We start from the raw sequence: 22,835 nt of genomic DNA, 5'->3' as shown, positions 1-22,835 counted from the left end.
TGGCATTTTGGCATATGTGTAGCATTCGACAAATATTGGCGAAGGTCTTTTTGAAAAATCTTAACTTGGGGGCAGCCCTTTTGCCACTTGCCATCGACCGAAAATAACATCACAGCTGCTCAGGTGACCGCCAATCACGGCTCAACTTTTTTCTGAGTTAGATCATGTGACATTCACAAGCTGTGATTGGTCATAAGCAACTGTGATGTCATTTTTGGTTGGCGGAATGGCCGCCTCCTGAGTTACTGAAAAAAATAAAAAGTGTGATTTTGCTGCTTCATTGATATACTTTTTCAGCCTCAATGTGAATATTCATATGTTCTGTTTACAACATGAGGCCACATTGTAGGAATTCTTGTGACATAATGCTCCAAAACAATCCGACTTCATGTGCAACTCCATGAAATTGTCCTCAATGTCCTCAGCAAGCCGAAGAGGACAACGAGCAAAGGAAGAGGCAGCAGCAGCTCCTGATGGAAAAACTTCTGGAACAAGAGGCCCTGAGGCAGGAAGAACAGAAGGTAAGACTACAAATTAAATAATTATCGATTAAAACACCATTGATATACATTGAATCATATCATTTTGAACAAAAGCAAAAGGGAAGAAGCTATATCATTCAATTTGCAACAACCTTGAACTACAGGTTAGTCTGAAGCGGAGAAAAAAGTGCCTTAAGTGCTTGAAACAATTTTTTTTTAAATTCAATCCTAACTATAACGAAAGCATTTTCCACCAAGTGAACCGTTGATTTAGGTAAAATAAAAAAATAAAGACTATATAAATCGATCTAGAACATTAACACAGGAGCACCGATATCTGAAACATTCAACCAGAAGAAAAAAGATCAAAACATTGCACCCGCCAAAGTTTGAGGTTAAGCAATCATTTCTGATGGTTAAGGTTAGCGGGCAAGGAAGTGTCCTCACAAGTATAATCACACAACCACGTGTGTGTGTTCTCAGTCTCCATCACATAAGAACAAACGGCAACAGCAGGAGCTGATCCAGGAACTGCGGAAGAAGCAAATCAAAGACAGCCGCCACGTCTACGAAGGCAAAGATGGCGCCATCGAGGACATCATCACGGGTAATCTCATCCTGCCTTTGCTCGTTTGTCGCACACTACTCAAACAGCATGAAGGTCCCCCCTTTAAAAAAACAAAAACAACGTTGCGAGGTCGCCGGGAATGGCGCCTGGGTGACCCAGTAACAGTGTTGTCGCTTATTCCGCTTTGCCGTTGCTTAGTAACACGTGGCCGACGCTGTCACTAACTCTCAGCAGATGAATCGTTATCGGGGATAAATATTCTCACCGGTCACAATAATAGGTACACCTGGGCGGGAGTAACAACTCTTACATCCTGTACGAACTCAGACGTATTTTTACTAGCAAATACCATTAATGGAGCATATTTATATTGCTTTAAGGAATACATATTTGTACAGAAATGGTGCAACATCACATGTGGACCGACAAAAGAACTTTGCGTGGCTGCATCATTTTCGACAAAAAATAACATATTTGCTTGCATTACATTCATTATATATGTGGAGGCAGAAATTTTGGTACAGTGTTACGGACTTAATATTGATTATTGAGAGTTTACAGGTGTACCTAATATTGTGACTGATGACTGACTACATATAGTGGTAAAATTTGTTTTTACAAGTTGTGAAGATGATAACGCAATAGCAGCAGCATTAACTGGCCGCCTAATGTCTGTTGTTTACATTTGGGAATTACTTCATCCTCTGCTGAAGTTTGCACGGACAAAGAGAGAGAGAGAGTGTGTGTGTGTGTGTGTGTGTGTGTGTGTATGTATATATATATATATATATATATATATATATATATATATATATATATATATATATAATATGTAAAACAAAAAAAATACTGCAGATGGAAAAAAAATGTACTCTCTAATTATCCAAATCCAAAAATCCAAATCAATAAATAAACAATGAAAAATAAGCTTTAAAGCTTTAATGATGAAGACAAATGAAAGAAAATGACAGGAATACATGAACATACCCAAATAAACAATAAGGACACAATATTGTAAAGGTGGCATGAAAAGTATTTATAATCAAATCACTGTAAACAAACTAAATAAATAAAAGAAAATGGGAATGAAAAACATGTTTTTCAGAAGAAAATGAATCATATGAATGATTTAGGTACTTAAGTAATACTTTAGCTAAGTACATACTCAAATAACTGAATATTTCATGAAGTACTAAGGTCATCCTTTATTCTAGGTAATTACGTACTAAAGTAAACGATTATATAATTAAACACTAAAGTCATTGATGAATGACATTCATTTAAGTGCCAGACATTTTCAGACCCTGCTTTGGCCAAATGAAAAAAAAAATGAAAGAAATGTAAATAAAATACTCTAACAGGAAATACATGCATTAAAAAAAAAAAAAAAAAAAAAAAAAACGTTTGTGTAAGTAACGTTTCGATCCGAAAGAAACGGATCACTGTAGTCTGGAGATTAAAAAAAAAAAAAAATGTGAGAATGGAGCAGGTCCATTTGTTTGTGCGTGAGCAAACTCAGCAATGGATGAAACCAAAGCGATTCCCGCCTGTGGAAATGCTTCAGTGCTAACAGCGTGAAAAATGTCTTGTCTTCCACGTGCTTGTCTTCCACTTCTTTTGTGTGTGTGTGTGTGTGTGTGTCTTGTCTTTGTTGCGGTGGACGCAGTGCTGAAGACGGTGCCCTTTACCGCCCGAACCGCCAAGCGCGGCTCTCGCTTCTTCTGCGAGCCCGCCCTCAATGAGGAGTACCATTATTAAGCTTGTAGAACTCAACAAGGTTGCCGGAACTTTTCCGTTTTTCTCTCACCTTTTTTTTTCCCTCCCCTTTGCACGCCTACTAACTTTTTTCACGTGGCCTTGAACTCAGCATGCGTTTGGGTGTGTTGACGTTTCCTTACTTCCTGATCACAAGGTGTGGGTGCATGACGTCACGAACCATCGTCATCCTAATATTCTTCATCTCGAATAGATCACACGGCAAGATCTGATTTTCTGCTCTGTTTTGCCCTCTAGCGGCCGTTGATGGAAAGGCATACCAGTCAGATCTCCCATTCTGATGTTAATTACTGCTATATTTGTTTATCATACTTTCGGAGTGCTTTTTTGTTCATGCCATTGGAATTAGGAGGATTGACAACCCAAATGCACGAAAATGAAATCGAAAAATTAGGAACCAATGTTAATAACCCAAAAAACAAGTTTCACTATTTTAAAAAAAAACATGCTCAACAAATTCGTTTTTCGTCACATTTGACGTCAAAAAATGAATGATTATTATGTCCACCGTAATATACACACAGAGGCACATTATATGCTTAAAAGTTTGGAAAAAACATGCATTTTTTGTGCTTAAGTACATTTTTTACACTTTACATTTACAATTGCTATAATAACAACATCAATAATAAGAATAGGAACATCAATCCTAATTGTTCAAACGAGAATAATTCATAAAAAAATCAGTAAGACCTTTGGTTTCTACATATTAAACTATTATTGCCTTTATTGAATATTGTATTTGAATTAAAAAAAAGACGTATGACCGAAATTATTAATTACTAATCATATGCCGATTTTGTTAGAACTTTTTAAAAAAGATTTACACGTTTTAATGTTTCACCATACATAACGTTCAGACGTGAACTAATATAGACTAATATTCTACGTTTTAAAATACATGCCTAGGCACATTATATTTTAAGATATTGTTACTGTTACTATTAGATGTTGTTTAAGTAAAAAGTAAAAAATCAAATCATCTTTCAGGTTAAGACAAGTAACTTAAATTATTAACCACAAATCATATTGACTCATAATATAAATATGATTGTACATTTGATTAGATTATTACATTATTAGTTTCTAATGACCCTTGTTACAATTTTGGAAAATTTTGAATTGAAAAAAAGACTGCAAACTAGTGTTATGGCCTTTTGTTATTGTTTTTTTTTCTTCTTCAAATTGCATTGCATTGGATTGTCATTTTTGTTATTTTTATTAGTCAAATTCAAGTATATTGACTATATCACTGTAAAGTTAAATCCAATTGCTTCATATCTTACAAATGATTGTATCAATTGTAGCTCAAAAGTGTGACTACTCCCTGACTACGTTTTTCTTATGATTTACAGTCCAGGTTTTGCCTCCTGCATGTGAAATTTGCCTTTTATTTTCTCACATTGTGTGTTCATGAGCTACTTACCGCCAAATGATGCATGCTGAAGTTGTGCGCATGCTGTGTGAATTTTGAAATTGTGCCTATTTTTGCGAGCTTCATGCAGCTGGCAGCCTCTCCGCAAAGACTGGTTAACAAAAAAAACAAAAAACATGTGCTTGGACCCAATGCCAAGTTAGCTGTGCTAATGCTATTTTTTTTTTTTTTTGGCACGCTTTTAGCCTGAGTGCATTTTGATAACCTCCCTTTTTGTCTTTTCTTTAAACAGCCCTAAAGAGGAGTAACATTACTAAATTTAGCAATGTCTACTCGAGGCGCAGGAAGTCGTCAGGTAGCGCCGCGCTAGTGCTGGAAGTGTCCCAAACCTGGCAAGCATCTCTTTATTTACCTCCAAGCTTTTAGCGCATACGCTTGCTCGCCACATAAGGCCCTCCTACCCTACAGAAAAAAAAAAAAAAAAAAAAAAAAATTACATGGACTCATTCACTGCCATTGACGGCTATCAACGTCAAATCCCCAATTTATTAGACTGGCGGTGAGTGAAGTCTCAATATTAGCATAATATCATAGTTTGCAACATTTTTGACAACTATAGCTTACAGCTACGAAAACCCAAATTTCAAATCAAAAATTAAAAACCTGATTTTGACTCATTCACTGCCATCGACGACAATGAGACGTCAGATGAATTTCACTGAACCAGCAGTGAATAAGTCTTTATATTAGCCTAATAGCACAATTTGTAATGTAATTTTTGCAGCTAGCAAAACCCCAAATTGTCCTTTTTTATTAAAAAAATAACTCATTCACTGCCAATGACGGCTATAGACGTCATTTTCACTGGCTGGCAGTCATCACTGACTTGTTCAACCATTTTATAAAAGTACATTTTAGACTGATGTTTTTTCAGGACCCATATGTATTAGTAGCCATCGAGGACGATAACCGATACTTGCAGCCGATGCTCATTATCAGTCAAAGGGACAAAAAATGGCATTTCAGATGAAAAATATGTACAAACAGCTCTTAACTTTAATGTCGGAAAGGCTGCCAGCGCTGCCGTCTCGCTAACGCTATGTGTCCCCCAAAGTGCTCCCCCTTCCGGCTGACTGACGCATCTCTCCTCTCCCAGATCTTCGCAATCAGCCTTACAGGCGAGCGGACGCCGTGCGGCGCAGCGTCCGGAGACGCTTCGACGATCAGAATCTGCGACCGCTGAACAACGGCGAGGTGGTCGTGTGACGGACGGACGGACGGACGGGACGGGACGCAAGTGTGGGAAGAGGGAACCGGCACGTGTACAAAGGATGAGGGATGGACATGGAAAGCCATTTGAGAATTTTATTTGCCTGTCACATGATTAACTCATTCACTGGCACAACCGTTCAAACGGATTTTTCACCGGTTGGCCAACGGCGGCGGCGAACGAGAACGGGTCTTTCACGCGTATAGCCGTCATTGGCAGCGAACGAAAACAGATCTTTGACGTCTACAGACGTATGTGGTAGTGAACAAAAACAGATCTTTTGACTTCTGTAGCCATTAGTGGCAGTGAATGAAAATGGATATTCGACGTCCATAACCGTCAATGGTAGTGAACGAAAATGGATCTTGGAACTCTATTGCCGTCATTGGCAGTGAATCAAAAGATTTTTGGATGTCAGTGGTATCTCTGAAGATATAGCGGTCATCGGCAGCGAATGAAAACTGACAGCTATAGCGAAAGAAAACCAATATGACGTATGCAGCCGTCATTGGTAGCGAACGAAAATGGTTCTTTTGATTCCCTTAGCCGTTGATAGTGAACGAAAAGAGATCTTTGACGTCAATAGCCGTCACTGGTAGTGAACAAATGGGCCGTGGGTGGCAGTGAACGAAAAAGGATCTTTAATGTTTTTAGCTGTCAGAGAACAAAAACACACCTTTGACGTCTATACTCGTCGTTGGTAGTGAACGAAAACAGCCGTCAACGGTAGCGGGGGAAAAAAAAAAAACGTATCTTTGACGTCTGTAGCCGTGAACGAAAATGGATCTTTACTGTGATGTCAACCGGTAGACAGCAAAAAAACACCTTTGTCGTCTACAGCCGTCAACGGTAGAGAACAAAAAAATCTTTGACGTCTATAGCCGTCATCGGTAGCGAACGCAAAGCGATCTCGGACCTCTGCGGCAGTGAATGAGTTAATATTGATGACGGGCATCCACGGGACAGCAGAGGGACAGACGGAATGTTGCAAGCAGGGTTTTGTTTTTTTTGATTGTTGATAAAATGGAAAGTGTATGCATGATAAATATGTATATATATATATATATATATGTATATATATATATATATATATATATAATCTACATACACAACGATATGCATATTGACAACGAATTTATATATGAAGGACCTGGACTGACTGTTGGTAGAATCAAAAAGTGCCTCAAGTTTATTTAACGCGTGGTTTGCGTCGGGTCCGAAAGGCGCCGACAGGAAACGAGCGAGGACCCGTCGAAAGTTTTGCGCGTCTTCACCATGGGACTTTCCTGCCAAATAACCATAACTGGAATATCATTTACATTTTGTAAACACGTACGCATCATTCCTACTACCGCGTGTGTCAAATGTGTATTCTGTTAACCACTGAAGTTCACCTTTTCATCTCAAGCGGGGAAACAACAACAACTTTCCTGTCCAGGTGTTTCTGCTACAAAATGTTTTTGTACTGGTCACGTGACCAGATGATTAATATTGTACATAATGTTGAAAGCATTGCCTTGTGCTCTACAACTTGAATGTTCTTTTGTAACTTATAGTTTGATTTTGTGTGTATATTTAAAAAGAAGCCAAATGCAGCCAGGGAGTATTTTCAAGGTAGCGCCGGAGACCTGATTCGCGACGCTACGGTTTCGGCGACGAAAAATTTTCTTCCTTCCGTGGCCTCGAACTGACCAACACGCCGCGCTCAATGGAACATTTTACCAGAAATGTATTTTTTTTTCTGAAAATTAACATTGTTTGGGGGAAATTAGATCTTTCCAATAAATATGAAAAAAATACACATTATATCGTGGATTGTTTTTATTGAGTGAGCTTAGCACTGTAGAACATAGATTTGAAAACTATTCACAACCACACCCCCTATTTTGGGGGGGGGGGGGGATTGTCAGCTTTTTTTTGGGGGGGGGTCAATTTTTTTATTAAATTTCTGACAACCATGTAAGGCATTTACACAAAACAAGGCATTAAAAAATGACCCTTTTGGGGGGTGATCAAGTATAGTCATTTTGAGGGGGCTATAGTAAAACCCCACCCCCACCTAAGTGTGTGGTTGGGGGGTGGCGGGGGGGTAAATGTCAAGCAGCCTCTCCCAAAAACACCATAAAAAGAATTGTATAGAATATTTTGGGGTTGAAATGCCAATTTTTTTTGGGGGGGTGGGCAAAGTAAAGATTGAAGGCATTTTGCTTGAAAAACAACCATGTATAGTAATGCATCTAAAAATGACTACTAGTAGGGTTGGTGTTTTTTTTTTTTTTTTTGGAGGAATATTTTTTTTTCTCCTTATTTTTAAACTCCGGCCAATTTGTTTTCGCAACCCAAAACGCAATTTGAAACTCTAACCCTAAAGCCACGATTTGACAACCAATCGTAATTCGAAACCTTGTTTTAAAAATCAAACCCAAACATTTTTTTTCCGTGCCATCCAAATGTTCCTCCCCAATGAACCCCCCCCCCCCCCCCCCCCCCCCAAAAAAAAAAAAATCAAACGCATCCACTGAAAATCTTCTTTATTACGTGAAAGCGTTGTATTAAAAGGCGGCGTGGGAGCTTTTCACGTTCCGGCTAAGTCAACACCTGCTCCAAATGGACAACAATCACTAAAGAAGAAGAAGAAAAGCTAAGGAAACGACGGCAGCTCAGACTAGCGGAAGCCGATGAAACAAATGTCCAAGATGACGTTGGGAATGGAATGCGTGAGGCGCGTGAGACGCGCGGTCAAGGTGCGTCCAGCTGCTCCAGTAAAGTCCGTCTTCTTTTCTCCAGTTCGCCTTCGCTCAGTTCGCTTCCTGACGTGTCCCAGCCGCCCTGGACACACGCACACACACACACACACACACACACAAAAACGTCAGACACATAAAACAGGCCAGAGCGACTTTAGCGTTAGCAAATGTTCTTAGCATCTTGTAGCAAAAAAATGTCCACTTGGGATTTTTTCTCCTATTCAAATCTCATCTTTTTTTGTCGTTTTTAACTATTTGGGTATGGGACACTTGGCGGAAAAAAACAAACAAGCAAAAATGACCTCGATTTTTTGGCACATTGTTAAGAAAAATATTAACTGTTGACAAGTACCTATATATAATGTTTACCAGCATTTTTTTTGGAAGAACGTTTCAAGATCTTTTTTTTTTTAATTCGTAAAATTCATGACTTCACGTTTACTATATTACTCCATTTTCTATGTATGTTTTCAAATATATAAATATTAGTAAAAAACTTAGTAAAATTAGAAAAAAAATTAAAGTAAAATGCACCATTAATTTCTGAGCTTTTTAAAAAAAATTCTATGTATACTTTTAAATATTATATAAATAATATATATATATTTTTTTGTTTGTTTGTTTTTAACAGTAATAACTCATTGTCTATTTGCGTTATTTGGAGCAAACAAAAGAAAGCGTCCAACCTCTTCCTTGGGGGCTTTGCGTTTGGGGGACTTGTGTTTGGCATCCGAGTGCGACTTCCCTCGGGCCTTGTCGCCGTCTTTGTCCCTCTCGTTGTCTTTGTCCCTCTTGGCGTCTCGGCCTTTCTTGTCGGCCGCGTCCGAGTCGGGCGAGCCCTGCCGCGCAAAACGCCGTCATTAGAACCCGTCAAGAGATCCCACAGAGAATGTTTTCATCCAGATTTCTCTTTTCACACTAAAGGGCCTACAGGAGACGAAATTTTACGCTTTGTAATCCGAAATTTACAGTAATAATATTGCTTGTAATACTCATTTGAACTCTTTCTGTGCCAAGAGTTATTGGAAAAGGAAAGCTCTAGAAGGCTGGTATATTTCGCATTTTCATACCCCTTACAAGGCCAACAGAATATTGTGTGCTATGGCTTAGTAAATATGGAAAGATTGACTTCCATTCTTCAGTTAGAATTGATGTGGGCAATAGCTGTGTTGTAAGTGTGGAAACACTGCCATCCAGTGGTCACAGTTAGCACTACAGTACTCAATTGGCTTATATTAGGTAAGAGTTAGTCAAGGGTGTCAGATCTTCTTCATAAAAAACGGATTAGACCACAATCGTATTATTTATTGTTGTTATCACTATTTTGAAAGACCGGAATTCTCGTCCACGGCACCGAATGAGTTAATAGTGTAAATGTGATGTATTTTTTCCTTAATGTTAACTTCGCTGTGGTTTTTGTTAGGCGTTGACTTACAGACTTGTGTCGTCTCTTCTTGGCCTTCTTCTTGTGCTTCTTGGACTTCTTGTAGCTTCTCTCTGAGGTCGGAGGTGAAGAAAGGAAAGGTGAGCGCGGCGCAACATCGGCGGGGACGCGCCGTCTTCCCGGCCACTCACCTGACTCACCGCTAGAGGAGCGCTCCGACGGGGTTTTGGACGCCGAGCGTTTCTTCTTCTTGTGGTATTCCTCCTCTTCTGACTCGGAGCCCTGAGGAAATGCGGGAAAATCAGACTGAGGATTCACAGACAGCAGGCAGAGGAACGGACTTGGTCTTTTTGGATTTCCCTCCCCACTGACCGATCGGGAGCGAGATCGCTTCCTGTGGTGTTTCTTGGACTTCTTGGAGTGCTTCTTGGTCTTGGAGTGGTGATGCTGGCACTCGTGCTGTCACAAAAAACAAAAACGAAAGAGCGGGTTGAGATCAAGACGGCGAGATGACAAGCCCGCCCGCCCGCCGCCGCGCCCGCCCGCTCACCTCCAAAACGTGCATGAAGTCCTTGAAGATTCTCTTTCGCTCCGACTCCAGCGTGATGTCGTCAAAGGCCGCCTCCTTCAGGAAGCGCTCCCTCACCTGCGGGAAGAACGACACTACTCAGCCGCCGAGGGCTCCCTCTAGTGGCGGTACAACGAATCGCTCGAATCAATGTTCCAAATGAGTCCAACTTTCAACTTATACTTAAGTAATCGATTATTTTGGGGAGTAAAGTCATGTAATTCTTTGTGCTGGACTCTTAATATGAGTGCCAGACAAAAACCTGAAATAAATATACACGTATATAAAATAAGTACCTTGATTGGGCGCTAAAAAAAAAAAAAAAAAAAAAAAAAAAAAAAGTGTCTCCGGGACTGAATGAGTTTAAAAAAAGAAAATTGGCACGTGTCCTCGCGCAAGGGGCACGCAAAAAACTTACGGCCTCCCACGAGTCGTCCGGCTCCAGGGCGGGCGTGGCCTGCTTGAGCATGGTCTTAAAAGCCGCCTCTTTCCTCTTCATCTTCCTGGCTTCCTCCTTCTCCCGCTCGCGCTCTCTGGCTTCCGCCTTCTCCAGCAACTGAGCAGACATGTTCAAAAAAAAGCTACGTGGCATTATGTCCCCTTAGACATCATACCCAAACGGAATCCGTTTAAAAGAACTAAAAACTAGCTTTGGATTCTTCCCGCCATACGTTGAAATACAATATCCTGTATAATCGGATACTTATTAGGGTTGGTTACATCATGCAAGGCACAAATATTTTTAGCATCGATTGTTCTTCATCTTCGGAATTGTGAAATCATCTCTAACATGAATGACTACAACAGTCCAGTGAAGTTCAGTCTATTTTTTTTTTTGGCATAGGCTATAAATTGTCACAAAGCTTAAGCTTACGCTATTGAAGGCCAACTTGATGTTTCCGGCGTCGAGCGTGGTGGCTCTCTTGTCTGAGCTGATGACGGCTCCAAAGTCATCAAAGCCGGTGTTGACTTCAACCAGAAAGTTTTTGTCCTGCCAAAACATTTAAATCGCATAAATCCGAGAAGTCCACTCTGTGAGCGTACGGTGCACTCGGGCTCACCTTTAGGATGTCTTTAATAATCCTCTTCTCATCGTGGTAACGTGCCTTCAGGTCTTCCACGTAGAATTTGAAGAGGTCCAGAGGGGTAGAGCCTGCAGAAATAGGAATGCGTGGAGAGATTAGAAGAAGGTTTAGGTGTACGCCACCGCCATCCTCATGGGCTCATGGGTCTCACCCGGCTGGCCCAGCATGTTGGCAAAGCGGATGTCGGACCGGAGGGTGGGGTACATCTCCATCCAGGCAGACATGGAATGAAGCTGGCCATGGTCGTGGAGCTCATCCAGGAATTTCTGTGCCCAAAATAAGACTCACATTGAATTCATAACCTTACAATTGGAGAGAGAGAGAAAAAAAAAAGGACACCTCACCTGAAAAGACTCCCTGTTCTTGCGGTGTCGCCTCCGTTCCCTCAGAAGGGTCTTCTGCTTATCTTCCTCTTCCTCCTTCTCCAGGGCGCGAATGTGCTCCTCAAAGCATATGAGCGCGTCCTCTTTGTCCATATCTGTCAGCGCAAAATCATCATCGCAAGCAATGGATGAGCCCCGTTGTGAATAGCCAGAAAAAAAGATTTCCGATATTAAACCCTAAATATACATCAAAAAAAAAAAAAAACATCACGTGTAATTTCATCTTTTTCAACGGTACCCTTAGAAAAGAGAGGAGGATGAGGGCCAGTGAGGGAAAAAAAGGTTGGAAGGATTCCAACGTTTATCTCTGACTTTAATTATCCTATTCTGACTTAAAAATAATTTGTCTATCCTCATCATTCTTATGTCACAATTCTGACTATTCCCAGAATTTTTCCGGAGAATATCCTCCAAATTCTCCTAGAACTGGAAGCAAAGTCACAATTGTAATCGTTCTCAGAACAAAGCAAGAATTCTGACTGACAACTGGCTTCAACATAGTTTCTCGGCAACAAAGTTCCACAAGATGGCGCCAGAGTAATCCTTTTCTTATTACCATAGATGTGGACCTGTGAATATGCATGGTTTCATTGCCTGTGAATTCACAACTAGCTTATGGGTGGAGGTAATGCATACTTTGGAGCTCTTCATCCTCTGCAAAGGTGGGATTGTCCAGCAGGTACTGCTGAGCCTCTGACCAGGTTGTGCGGTAGGTGACATTGACCATGTTGTCCAAAATTTTCTTCAGGGCTTCCCAGTTCCTCTTTCTCAACTGCTTGGCTTGCTCCTGAAGGTGGGAGGAGGGAGAAAAAAAAAAAAAATCAATCCTGTCGCCACACTGGACACGTTCACAGACATCCTCACCTTCTCCTTCTTAGCCAAGTAGAACAAGACATCTTCATAGATCTCCTGCCTGTCTCTCTCAGGAACGCAGCTCCACACTTCCTGATCGCTGAACATTTGCTCTGCTTTCCTGCAAATACGAAAGCGCATACACTATCATTTCGGATCGTTTTGAGGAACATGTCTACATTACTTTCTAACGCAAATTGATTAGCTAAAGTCTTCTCCAGTGTCTTAGTTTTGCTTGCAAACAAAAAGCGCTGAGATTTTCAAGCCGTTAATAGCAAAATTAACAGCGTATTTAAAACAATTGATCCTGATATTTGTCAATATCATCTTCACGTTCATCTTTTTTCTAAGTTTGTAGACAAAAAAAGAATCAGTTAGCAGTGTACCATTTTTTCCTCATTAAAATTGCGGAAAGCCTATTTTTCACATTGGAAAAACTTAAAAAATTGGAATAAAGTTTGTTGCCTTGAAATTTAAAGTTCATCCACTTGTTGTCTTTGAACCCTGATACTCTGCGGTCAAGTCTAAATAAACCCATGTGGCAAATATGAAATGTTATTGAAAACACATCTTTGGCATCAGGACGCGGCCGCCTGTGGCTCGCTGGCCCAAATCATTGCTCGGCTCTCCACGCCAACCTCCGAAGCTTGCTGCAAGTCAAGGTCAATTGAGTGCGCGCAGTCTGTCCGACCGACTGACTTTCACGGAAATGTCACCGCCAAGATGGCGCTACATCACATTAACGCTCATTTGACGGACATCGAAGCCATTTGAGGAGGAAGCGTGCCAGGACCCATGACCTCCCCCTGACCCCGTCGCCATAATTGTATCGACTATTCGGGGAATCCCAAATCAATACAGAGAGAGAAGGGGTGGGGGAATTTACATGAGAACCTACTTGTATCTAGTGGTGGAAGTCATCTTTTCGTGGTTCTCCAGGAACCTCTGGAAGGTTTCTTTTGATTCTTTGTATTTAATCCGAGCCTCCTCTTTCTCTTCCTTCTCCGTTTGGACTTTGTAGGCGTTGAAGGCTTGCTTCTTCTCGCTCAGCTTGGGGAGAGCGCTTGAGAAGACGAAAACCACAATTCAAAGTCAGAATGGCTCATACCCGATGAGGCCTTCAGAGGAGAATGTGTCACCTGTAGCGGGGGTCATTGATAATCAATTTCATAGCTTGCTCCCATGAAGAGTTGGAGGACACGCCCTGGGAAAAAAAGGAGAGAACCTCACTCAAAATATCTTTTCTTGTATTTGTCCACCATCGAATCTTTATACTACTTCTATACTGCTTGTTTTTTCTACGGTAGGAAGGGTAAACGGAAAAGTCAAAATTAGAAATAGATAAATACGCAGATGTTCTACATCTTGAATACTGGCATCAGCTTTTTGAGAACAATTTGATGGCCGACAATAAAGTAAAACCGAGTTAACTTCAGACTACTTATTTAAATGTTCAGATAACTTAAGTCCTTAAATCCTTGTTTCACTCCATAATTTGCTTTTGTTTGTAACAAACAAAGAGGAATGAAAACATTTCATTGATATTTTACATTTTTGGACAGCGTTACCTGCCATACTGTAGAAATATATAACAAGCTGGTTACGTTTCACTTAACTTTTTCGGAAATTCTTATGATCCTTGGAGCTCCCAGAACTTTTTAGAATTGTACAGCAAAATGTGCATTGTCTATGATTTCAACATGTCAACAGTTTCAGCATAGATTTATTTATTATTATCAGTATTTTTTCCATTTACAGCAAATGAATATCGGCTTTAAAAGCCGGTGATCATCCTCCTTGACTGCTAAATATCAATTTCGCCATTAAAAATCAATAAATTGGTCAATCTAGAGCCAAAATGATTGTGTAGTTTATTTTTCTGATGTTTAACAAAACAAATTGTTGTCATTCCCGGGCGTGACCCAGATGGCGTCAGGACTCCCTGGGAGACCCGCCGACATTTTCTTAATGACAGACATGGGGGTGATGATGTGTGGAGGGGCCGTCATTCTGGAAAGCGTCACCGAGGATTTATGCGAGAGGCCTTTCTGCCGCTCGCCTGCCGCAGCATCCATTATCCACGTGCTCGCTATCTCCACACTTGTCAGAGTTATTCGAAGTCGCCGAAGCGCGTCGCTAACTCTTGACGCCGTAATCCTATCAATGCTTGTGTGTGCGTTGCCCTGAATAAGAGCTAATCGCGAAAACGGAGCCATTAGGATCTTACGGAAAACGGCGGGAAGAAAAAAGGGAGCCGTAAAATTAAAAGAACAAAACATTATAGCTGCATTGGAAGCTGTGAGGTGTTCAGTCACTCTTCCCCAGCAACAGGAGGTGAAAATCAGATGCACAGCTGCAACCTCCAGTGGGGTCTTGGGGGACTGGATCACATGAAATTGCACTGAATGTGCTGATTAACACGCCAGGGAACCTCACAAGACCGCCAGGATGTGTGAAGCCTACCAAACGCGACAATTTTAACCAGGGAATTTGCCATTGGAATCCATATGATTATGTGATATCGACTTACGCAACTAAGGCAAAATGCAATGGCTGCTGAATCATTGCCATCTCGTTTGCCGGTTAAAAAACAAGACAATTGTCAGGACAGAGGTACAAAACATTCATAGAGATCTCCCAATTACGCTCAATTCCATTAAAAACTAATAGTTAATCGTCCGTTCCTCTCTCCCATTAAGGACATTCACGCGAATGCCCAGCTTTCCTTTTATTCCCAGTCACTTTAATGGCTTTTTAGTTAGGGCTGAAATTAAAGCACTTAATCCTGGAGTCACTTTGTCTGATTAAAGACAAGTCCAAAGCTAATGTAGCCTATGAAATGGAAATTGGTCAGTAAAACGCAACACGCTGCTCATTCCGGCAACACCTTTCGAGACGAGGTGAAGTTGAGCCAAGTGCTCTAACAGTTGTTTACGTGTCGATAATTATGTTATGTCTTGCAAATAAGACTGAATGACGTGCTCAAGGTGAAGACTAATCAACTCATCTATTTATTAGGTTTGGTGATGTGATCGTGAGCAGTGATTGTTTTTTACCTGCGCTTTGAGTAGCCGCTATGTCATTTACGGTTGACTGCAAGTGGGTAAATGTGTTTTTAAAGGCATTAATTAGACTTAAAGTCATTTGTTATCAACAGTAAACAGTGAGAAATATTAAATGTTTTCTGCGGGAAATGGGTAAATAAGTTCAGTAACCCCTTTAAAGACACACTTTGCCACTTGCTGTTGACTGAAAAGGACATCACATGTAGTCAGGGCTCAGGTGACCAATCACAGCCCAGCTTGTGAACAGCGCGTGATCAAGGTGAGCAGTGATTGGTCGATGCCTCAGCCTTGAGCACAAGTTGTCATTTTCAGTTGACAGTAAGTGAAAAATATATGTGCAAAATATGTTTTTAAAAGTATTAATTGTACATGAAAATGGCATTGTTGTATCAGCGCATTTTTTCATAAACTACAACAACACATAGTTTATTGGTGAATTCTCTTTGTCCGTGCAGTGCTACTTGTGCCCTCCTCCCACGTACACACTTACCTTCTCCTTCAGCAGCTCCTTGAAGGCCTGCTTGGCCTCATCCTTGGTGTTCCATTTGAAAACCTTCTTCTGAAGTTCTGGACGTGGTTCCTCCTTTTTGACTTCAACACTTCAACAGAGCGTAGGCAGGAAGCGAATATCTAATCAGCTTTTTTGATTTTTATTTTGGAGCAAGCATCCACAAATGATTTCCAATTAAGCTGACGGATGTTCTACCTTGCCGGGGCCTCTGCGGGGACGCTGCTCTCTGAGGAAGCCACAGGTGTATCGGCGTTCTTGACCTCAGCTGTGTGTTGCGCGGCAGTTTGATCCTCGGGGACCGCTTGCGCCTGCTCTGCTTCGGCGGCGGGGGTCGCCGACACTTGCGTGCTTTCAACTTGCGCGGCGGGCTCGGACGATGTGTTAGGAGCTACCACTTCTGTTGTCCTACAATTAGATCGCAAGACTCATTAGTACTAAAAAAAACACTCGAATGCCCAGCTTTGTTCACAATCTTGTTGATGATGCAAGACGACAGTCAGCATGCTAAGCGAAGGTAAACAGTAAGCGCTTACCCATTCTCCTCAGCTTTGATCATGGCTGAAACAGGACAAAAGTAGAAGGATGTTAGGGTTTTGCTTCCATTTCAAAGCATCATGAGATAAGAGTGAGGCGGATTAGTAGACATCGGGGGAAAACATTTTTCTCTTGTGCATAAATAAGGGCAAAGCTGTTTTGCATGGGAATTTAATGGCATAATTGAATTATTGAAGACTCATCTGTGAGGCGGCAGCTGATTTACCTTCCAGATCCTCCAGCTCTTTGGGCTTGGTCCACCTGGATTCCTTTGTCTGGGAATTGTAATAGTATGGTTTCCCCGTGTCTGACTTGTACTCTTTCCAAGGACATTTAGACAGCAATTGCTGGGGGAAACAAGCAAAAAAAAAAACATTGTTTTTTGTAAACGCATTGCACACACCAGGTAAAATTAGAAAGAAAAACTTGTTCCATGATGGACACACAATTAATCGTGTTTTGTGTGTTTGTGGGTATGAATGGACTAAATACTTAACAAAGCAAACTGGGGGTTAATCAATCAAATTAAAAACACCAATTAAAACAATAGTTAAACAATTGCCTACTTCTGCGGGAGACTTGAGATCCTCTGGTTTTTCCCAGGTGGACTGCTTGGTCTCTGTGTTGTAGTAATAGGTTTTTCCATCCAGTGATTTATGTTCAGTCCACAGGGATTTCTAAGAAATAAACAAGTTAACACAACTGCAGAAGTTTATTGTTTCTAAGTCGTGAGAAGTAGCAGGGTAAAAATACGTATTGCCAGGGTTGGCAACGTTTTCCTATTTAGCAGACTTCATGAACAAAAAGTATTGGGTGAGTCGGGGTGCATTGGATGACTTCATGCCATTGAACACGCCAAATACAAGTACATTAGACTCTCCAAAGCCACACCACACAACAGTTCGTTTTGCCACACTGGGTGACATCAGAGTTGTTTTAATTTCAACACTCATTTCCTCCATAGGAAATCATGTCTAGTGAATTCAATACTTCAGATTCTCATTCTCCAGCATTTAGTACCTAAGGAAGCAAATCAGTAACATTTGAATGCTGGAATTTTTCTACTAGTACAGATGAAGCTTGAATCAAGGTTTTTTCTGCGTATGATTTTCTTGTTTCAAATATGTGCTGGAGGCCTTTTTTTCTGACATTATCTCAGCATCTTTTTGGTCTGAAAAGAAAGAAATGTAATTTTGGACCAGGTTTGGCAACTGTGACTTGGTCAGGAGAGCATCTGAAGGTCAGTAGTTGACAGTGTAAAGGCCATTGGACCACCATTAACATCAAACCAGGTTTAGATTATCTCAAATATTCTGCTATAAGTAGCTAACTGCAAGCTGATTAAAAGTCAGGTTGAACAACATCCTCAATGCACAAACCTTCTTAGGCTGCTCTTCCCGTGGAGATCCATTTGTTGTACTCTGCAAAAAGAACCAAAAACTCAAGTAAAAAAAAAATCCAACGGCTAGAAATGACAACATGTGAAATATATGGACTACAACCAAGCAACTTACACTGGTTCCTGAGGCAGCTGTTAAAGTAAAAACACAAAGTTAGATAGACATCTAATGAATAATGCAAAACCAATGGTTGAATTAGGGCCACAATTCTCAAATGGGCCTATGTGAAGGAACCTCAAGGGGTATGTAAAAGTTTCAAAGGGTGTCTACAAGTGTCAGCAAATCTAAATCAATGTTGTGACAGGAACAGCTCTTTTTTTTCCAAATTAAGAGCAAAACAACTGGAACACAGAGAAACATATTGCTAATTTGTGTTACAGTGACTCTTTCATAAAATGTTGTATGCCTTTATGTTGTTCAGATATTCACATTGTCATTACTGATCAAATTTTCAGTTGGATAAGCCAGAAAGAAAACAGATTGGACTTGCTGAATAAAATACGCCTTTAGATGCCACTACAGATGTCCAATAGATGACTAAAATGTATTAAATCAGACACAGATGGCACAGCAGCCTAAATTTAAGTGTTATTTTTTTTCATCAAAATTTGCTTTGTGCTGGTTTGGAGGTACTTTGCTAAAAAAAAAGAAAAAAAAGAAAAAAAGAATAGAATGATAAAAAATAAAGTTCACAGGGGATATGTCAGTGAAAAAAGTCTGAGAACCATTCTGAGAACTTACCTTTGGTGTCAACAGCAGGCTGTTGAGGAGACAAAGAAGGAAGAATGATACAATTATTTTTTTCCGAAACAATGTAAATATCAGCAGCTGTCTCTGGGGGATGAATAATCAAACTGTCCGAGGGAATTACCATTTTCTAAAAGCAACGGCTAACAAAGCATTGCTCATTAGCACAAGACATCCCGCCACAATTGTGTTGATTAAGTGAATTCTATGTAGGATCTCTCATGCTGCTTGACTAATGAAGCTTATTCACAGCAACACCAGAATATTGAACAACACCAATGATTCAATTAAAAACGATTCACAGTTGAACAAAAGTGTCAAAAAAAAAATCCTCACATTCATTGTTATTCACATCAAGAGCAGCTTTTACTTGTCTACAACAGCAATTTGTACCCGAGCCAAGTGTTACTTCCACGTGATACCGGTTTCACAGCTTGTGGTGTATTTTTAAAAACAAGAGTGTAAGACAGCGTGCTGATGATGAAAGGCTGAGGAGAAAGAAGTGTTACCGGCGCGGTCTGCTGCACGGCCGCAGCTGGCAGGCGAGGAGGCAGCATCATCCCCATCATGGGTGGCATCATACCTTGCATCTATTAAAAGAAACATCATGAAATATTCATCCGGCATTTTCATAGTCTTGAGACGGGGCGATGGCATCCGGGACGAAAAGCTGCATGCTGACACTGGGAAGGTGAGAGGGGGCGCTGCCAACTTCATGGTGTGATGACACTTTCTCCGGTTTGCAAAAGCGTTGTCCCGCGGTACGCAACTTTTACAAAGTTTTTTTTTTTTTTAAACACATATCTGCGTCGCACATGCTTGCACAGGGCGACAAACTACGTAAGAAATTGAGACATTCTTGATCTCAAAGAAAGTGGACATACATATATTAAGTATACTGCAAGAATTGTAAAATGGGCTTACGGGAAGGCACGTCGAAATATACATGAAATGTTAGCAGGGTTTCTGAAAGAATCAGCAAGCCTAATTGAAAGCTTTAATTCCTTTACAGCGACGGCACATTTTTCTTTTCAAAATAATAGCTGCAACAGTAGACACAGATATTTGGCATTTGGAGAATTCCAGCAACGGCTTATTATTAACTCTAACTTTTTATTTCTTTAAATTTTCAGCTAACTCTATAAGAGATTCTGCTGACCCTGGGAACACTGCACTTTTTGTTCTTGTTTGTAACACACATTTTTGCTATTTTGATTGACGACTGTAAACTATAGGGAGCTACAGTATTGTTTAAGTTTTCATTTAACTAAGGCATGAGTGATTGGTGATCCTTGAACAGTTTGTTCTAATTTTACAATAAACATGTGTCATCTATTTAAAAAGTAAATAAAACAATCCAAAAATAAGTTTAATAAATGTATGCTTAAAGACATTTCAACAAGGTGAAGATGTGGAGTTTTAGGGAGTACTTAACTGGAAAAAAAAAAAAAAAACCCACACAGCATATAAAATTGAAAAGAGTTTGCTAACAACCGCTGCAGCAGATAGGTAAAATCTACACACCTATGCTCAAATCCTAGTTTTAATGTGTTAATTCAAGACTTCTGATACTAAATTGAACTTAGACTAACCTGTCCCATAGGAGGCGCTGACATTGATGGCAGGATGCCAGGCGGCATCATGCCAGGCGGCATCGGGGAAATGCTGGGCGGTCGTTGCCCTATAGGGGGCATAGCCATGGGAGGGAAATGAGGTGGTATTCCTGGTGGTCCCATCTAGAAAAAAAAAAATCACATTAAAAATTAACACACGGCACAGTTATTGTCTTCAATGTTCTGACCAGTCTTACTTGAGCCCTTCACTATGAACTAAGGTGGAAGAGCTTTTTGACATGACCGGCATTGGACTTACAAAGGGGGGAGGTATCCCTGAGGGTGGTACACCTGGATAAGGTGCGGCTTGGCTCGGGCCATTATTAGCCTCCGATGAAGACTGCCATGAACGGGGAAACACCACACATTAGTGAACTCCAAAGAGTCAGGGGTGGTTCAATTAAGAACAAGATCAAACTTGAATACCGCATTTCTCCGAGTAAAAGTTGACCTCGCTTATAAGTAAATGCTGAAAATAATGTTGCAACAACAAGATGATTTGTAGTGTCAATGTTTTATTTTTTTTGACACAGTTGAATATGAATTTGTCAAAAAGCCCTGAAAGTCAACATGACGATCTGACCCGCCAAATAGCGCCTTCTCTTTGTCGATCGTTCAAACTTCGTTACTTTTCCACAGTTAGTCATCTTTAGACCCATCCAATTTGTTTGAAATGGAGGTCTTCGGAGATGATTTGCTGATCATCTTACTTGGGATGTTATCCCAAGCTTTCTTTACCCGTGGCAACTGTGGTGAGATCAGAGCGTGGAATGTTGCCCTTCACTGTTTCTGTGTCAAAGTCCGCTGAAAAAACGTATCCCACACAGCCTTGTTGTTTACAACAGAGGCAATTAGACGGCACTTGACGAAAGTAAATTTTTGTCATGTTCTGTGCAAACGCTTTAAAATTGATGCATTCGAATTATGTTATTCAAACACAGGTATGTGGAAAATGTGTCTGTTTTGAGTTATGCAGGCAAACAGATTATCCTCATGAGTGCCATGAGCGTGCTGGAGCCATTAAAATGCTAGTCCACTTATTTAGCTATTTTGATCAGTAAACACTTGGATAACTTAACCATTTCCATTTTTATAGCAAAAATCCCAGTAGCAGTTTGAAAAGACAGGTTAAAAATCCTGTATATGTGAATGGATATACTAACTACTACTAAAATGTCAAAATCAATGCATTCTGTGTGTTATTATCATTATTAATGATAAGATTTTTTTAGTGTCTAGGATTTCATTATCATTGACAGGATGAATCAACAATGGTTGGGTTTTGATTATGATATTCACATATATTGCTATAATTAACGATTTTGTAATTATTTTCTGGCTGATGGATCCCTTTTGCTAAGTCACAACCAAAAACTGATTTCACAATGACACTGATTTTTGGGCAAAGCTTCTCAAATATTATTACTATTATTACTATTGAAAGGAATGAACACTGTGACCTTTACGGGTCTATATTTGCAGAATGACACTTGTTCACCGGGGAACAACTTAAAAGCAGACTCATATATTTTGCATTTTTTCGAACATCTTGACAAGCGAAGATTTTTTACATACACCGCTACGTCTAGAGTTGTGTTAGCAGCACATCACTAACCAAATGGTAATCATTGCTGAACCATTAACAAAGTATGTGGGACTTCAAAAGTTAGCAAATACTATATATCAACTACATATGGGATGAATGATTGCGACGGTTTCTAAATATTGGCAAGTTATCGGATAAGTCATGGAAACTGCATCTTTCAAACCACTTACGCCGTCATCACTTGTGAATAGTTTTTTTAACTGGCGAAAAGAGTTCGAACCTCTTGTCGACTTAATAGTAGATTTTGGAACAAAAAAAAATGGTAAAGCCAATCCTTCCAGGAATTAGCCAAGCCTTTCGGGCCATCGTCTGTGCGGCAAGGTTAGCATAATGCTAACACGCGATGCTAATACCATTTTCGATGAACACGTATTGTTAATAGAGGCACACGTACGCCGAATTCTAACACGCAGGCGTTTCTACAAGCATCAGAAAGCAAAACCTTGATCCAAAATTGTTCTTATTACGGCGTAAGTGATAACTTGTTTTGAATGGTCCAAAACTCACCATGTTGATTAGAAGGGCGCTCCGAGACACTGCGGGAGCACGTCGCAACAACGAGCGACGCGATTGGCTCAAACTAAGTCGAACGTTGAAAGGTCATAGGTAAACATTCAAGAGCGTACTTATGCGTCATGATTGCGCATACACGGACAGTCAAATGCATGCGATTTCGTTTGTCTTTTTATTTTATTTGTGAAATGTCAATGCACAAATCCGTTTCTTTTTAAATTTTCATCCATATTTTAAGTGTTTAAAATTTTTCTTTATTTTGAGTTTGAATTCTTGTAAATAATGCGTTCCCCTCTTATTCTTCTCTCCTTCTTTCCTTCCTTTAAAACTTTCCTTGCTATCACTTCTCTTCTCGT

The 22,835-nt window shown here is 40.3% G+C and overlaps 2 protein-coding genes across 18 annotated transcripts in view; one reads left to right on the top strand and one right to left on the bottom strand.

The window, feature by feature from the left end:
* The window catches only part of fmnl2a (formin-like 2a), a 51,035-nt gene extending 43,758 nt beyond the window's left edge, over positions 1-7,277 (top strand). For 8 of the 15 annotated variants that reach the window (XM_088414851.1, XM_088414852.1, XM_088414858.1 and 5 more), the window contains 3 exons: positions 426-521; positions 966-1,089; positions 5,358-7,277. In XM_088414851.1, the coding sequence (XP_088270977.1) occupies positions 426-521; positions 966-1,089; positions 5,358-5,467 (330 nt within the window). In that variant the 3' untranslated portion in view covers positions 5,468-7,277. Of the gene's footprint in view, positions 1-425; positions 522-965; positions 1,090-2,716; positions 2,828-4,493; positions 4,594-5,357 lie in introns of all 15 variants that reach the window. The other 7 variants (XM_088414854.1, XM_088414859.1, XM_088414862.1 and 4 more) reach the window with 2 other exon arrangements.
* A 708-nt stretch (positions 7,278-7,985) lies between these two features.
* Positions 7,986-22,538, bottom strand: prpf40a (PRP40 pre-mRNA processing factor 40 homolog A). 3 transcript variants are annotated; one of them, XM_088416010.1, is made up of 27 exons: positions 22,474-22,529; positions 20,620-20,700; positions 20,340-20,483; positions 19,257-19,337; positions 18,742-18,760; positions 18,115-18,131; positions 17,980-18,021; positions 17,167-17,277; positions 16,827-16,947; positions 16,600-16,624; positions 16,262-16,471; positions 16,046-16,154; positions 13,630-13,694; positions 13,389-13,553; positions 12,503-12,611; positions 12,275-12,425; positions 11,600-11,733; positions 11,407-11,521; positions 11,232-11,323; positions 11,045-11,161; positions 10,589-10,726; positions 10,153-10,248; positions 9,975-10,061; positions 9,794-9,884; positions 9,654-9,715; positions 8,905-9,057; positions 7,986-8,300 (listed from the first exon to the last, which is right to left on the bottom strand). In XM_088416010.1, exons 1-27 carry the CDS (start codon positions 22,474-22,476, stop codon positions 8,211-8,213), a joined length of 2,628 nt encoding a protein of 875 aa, XP_088272136.1. In that variant the 5' UTR covers positions 22,477-22,529; the 3' UTR covers positions 7,986-8,210. The 3 variants fall into 3 exon arrangements, with proteins under 3 accessions (XP_088272136.1, XP_088272137.1, XP_088272138.1); XM_088416011.1 differs by having other exon boundaries at positions 9,803-9,884; XM_088416012.1 differs by lacking the exon at positions 20,620-20,700 and having other exon boundaries at positions 22,474-22,538.
* Positions 22,539-22,835: the final 297 nt, after the last annotated feature.

This window comes from Hippichthys cyanospilos, chromosome 5 (genome assembly GCF_059441005.1).
Source record: "Hippichthys cyanospilos isolate Australia breed blue-spotted pipefish chromosome 5, RoL_Hcya_1.0, whole genome shotgun sequence".
NCBI classification, from domain to species: Eukaryota; Metazoa; Chordata; class Actinopteri; order Syngnathiformes; family Syngnathidae; genus Hippichthys; species Hippichthys cyanospilos.
This window is presented reverse-complemented; position numbering and strand designations above follow the sequence as displayed.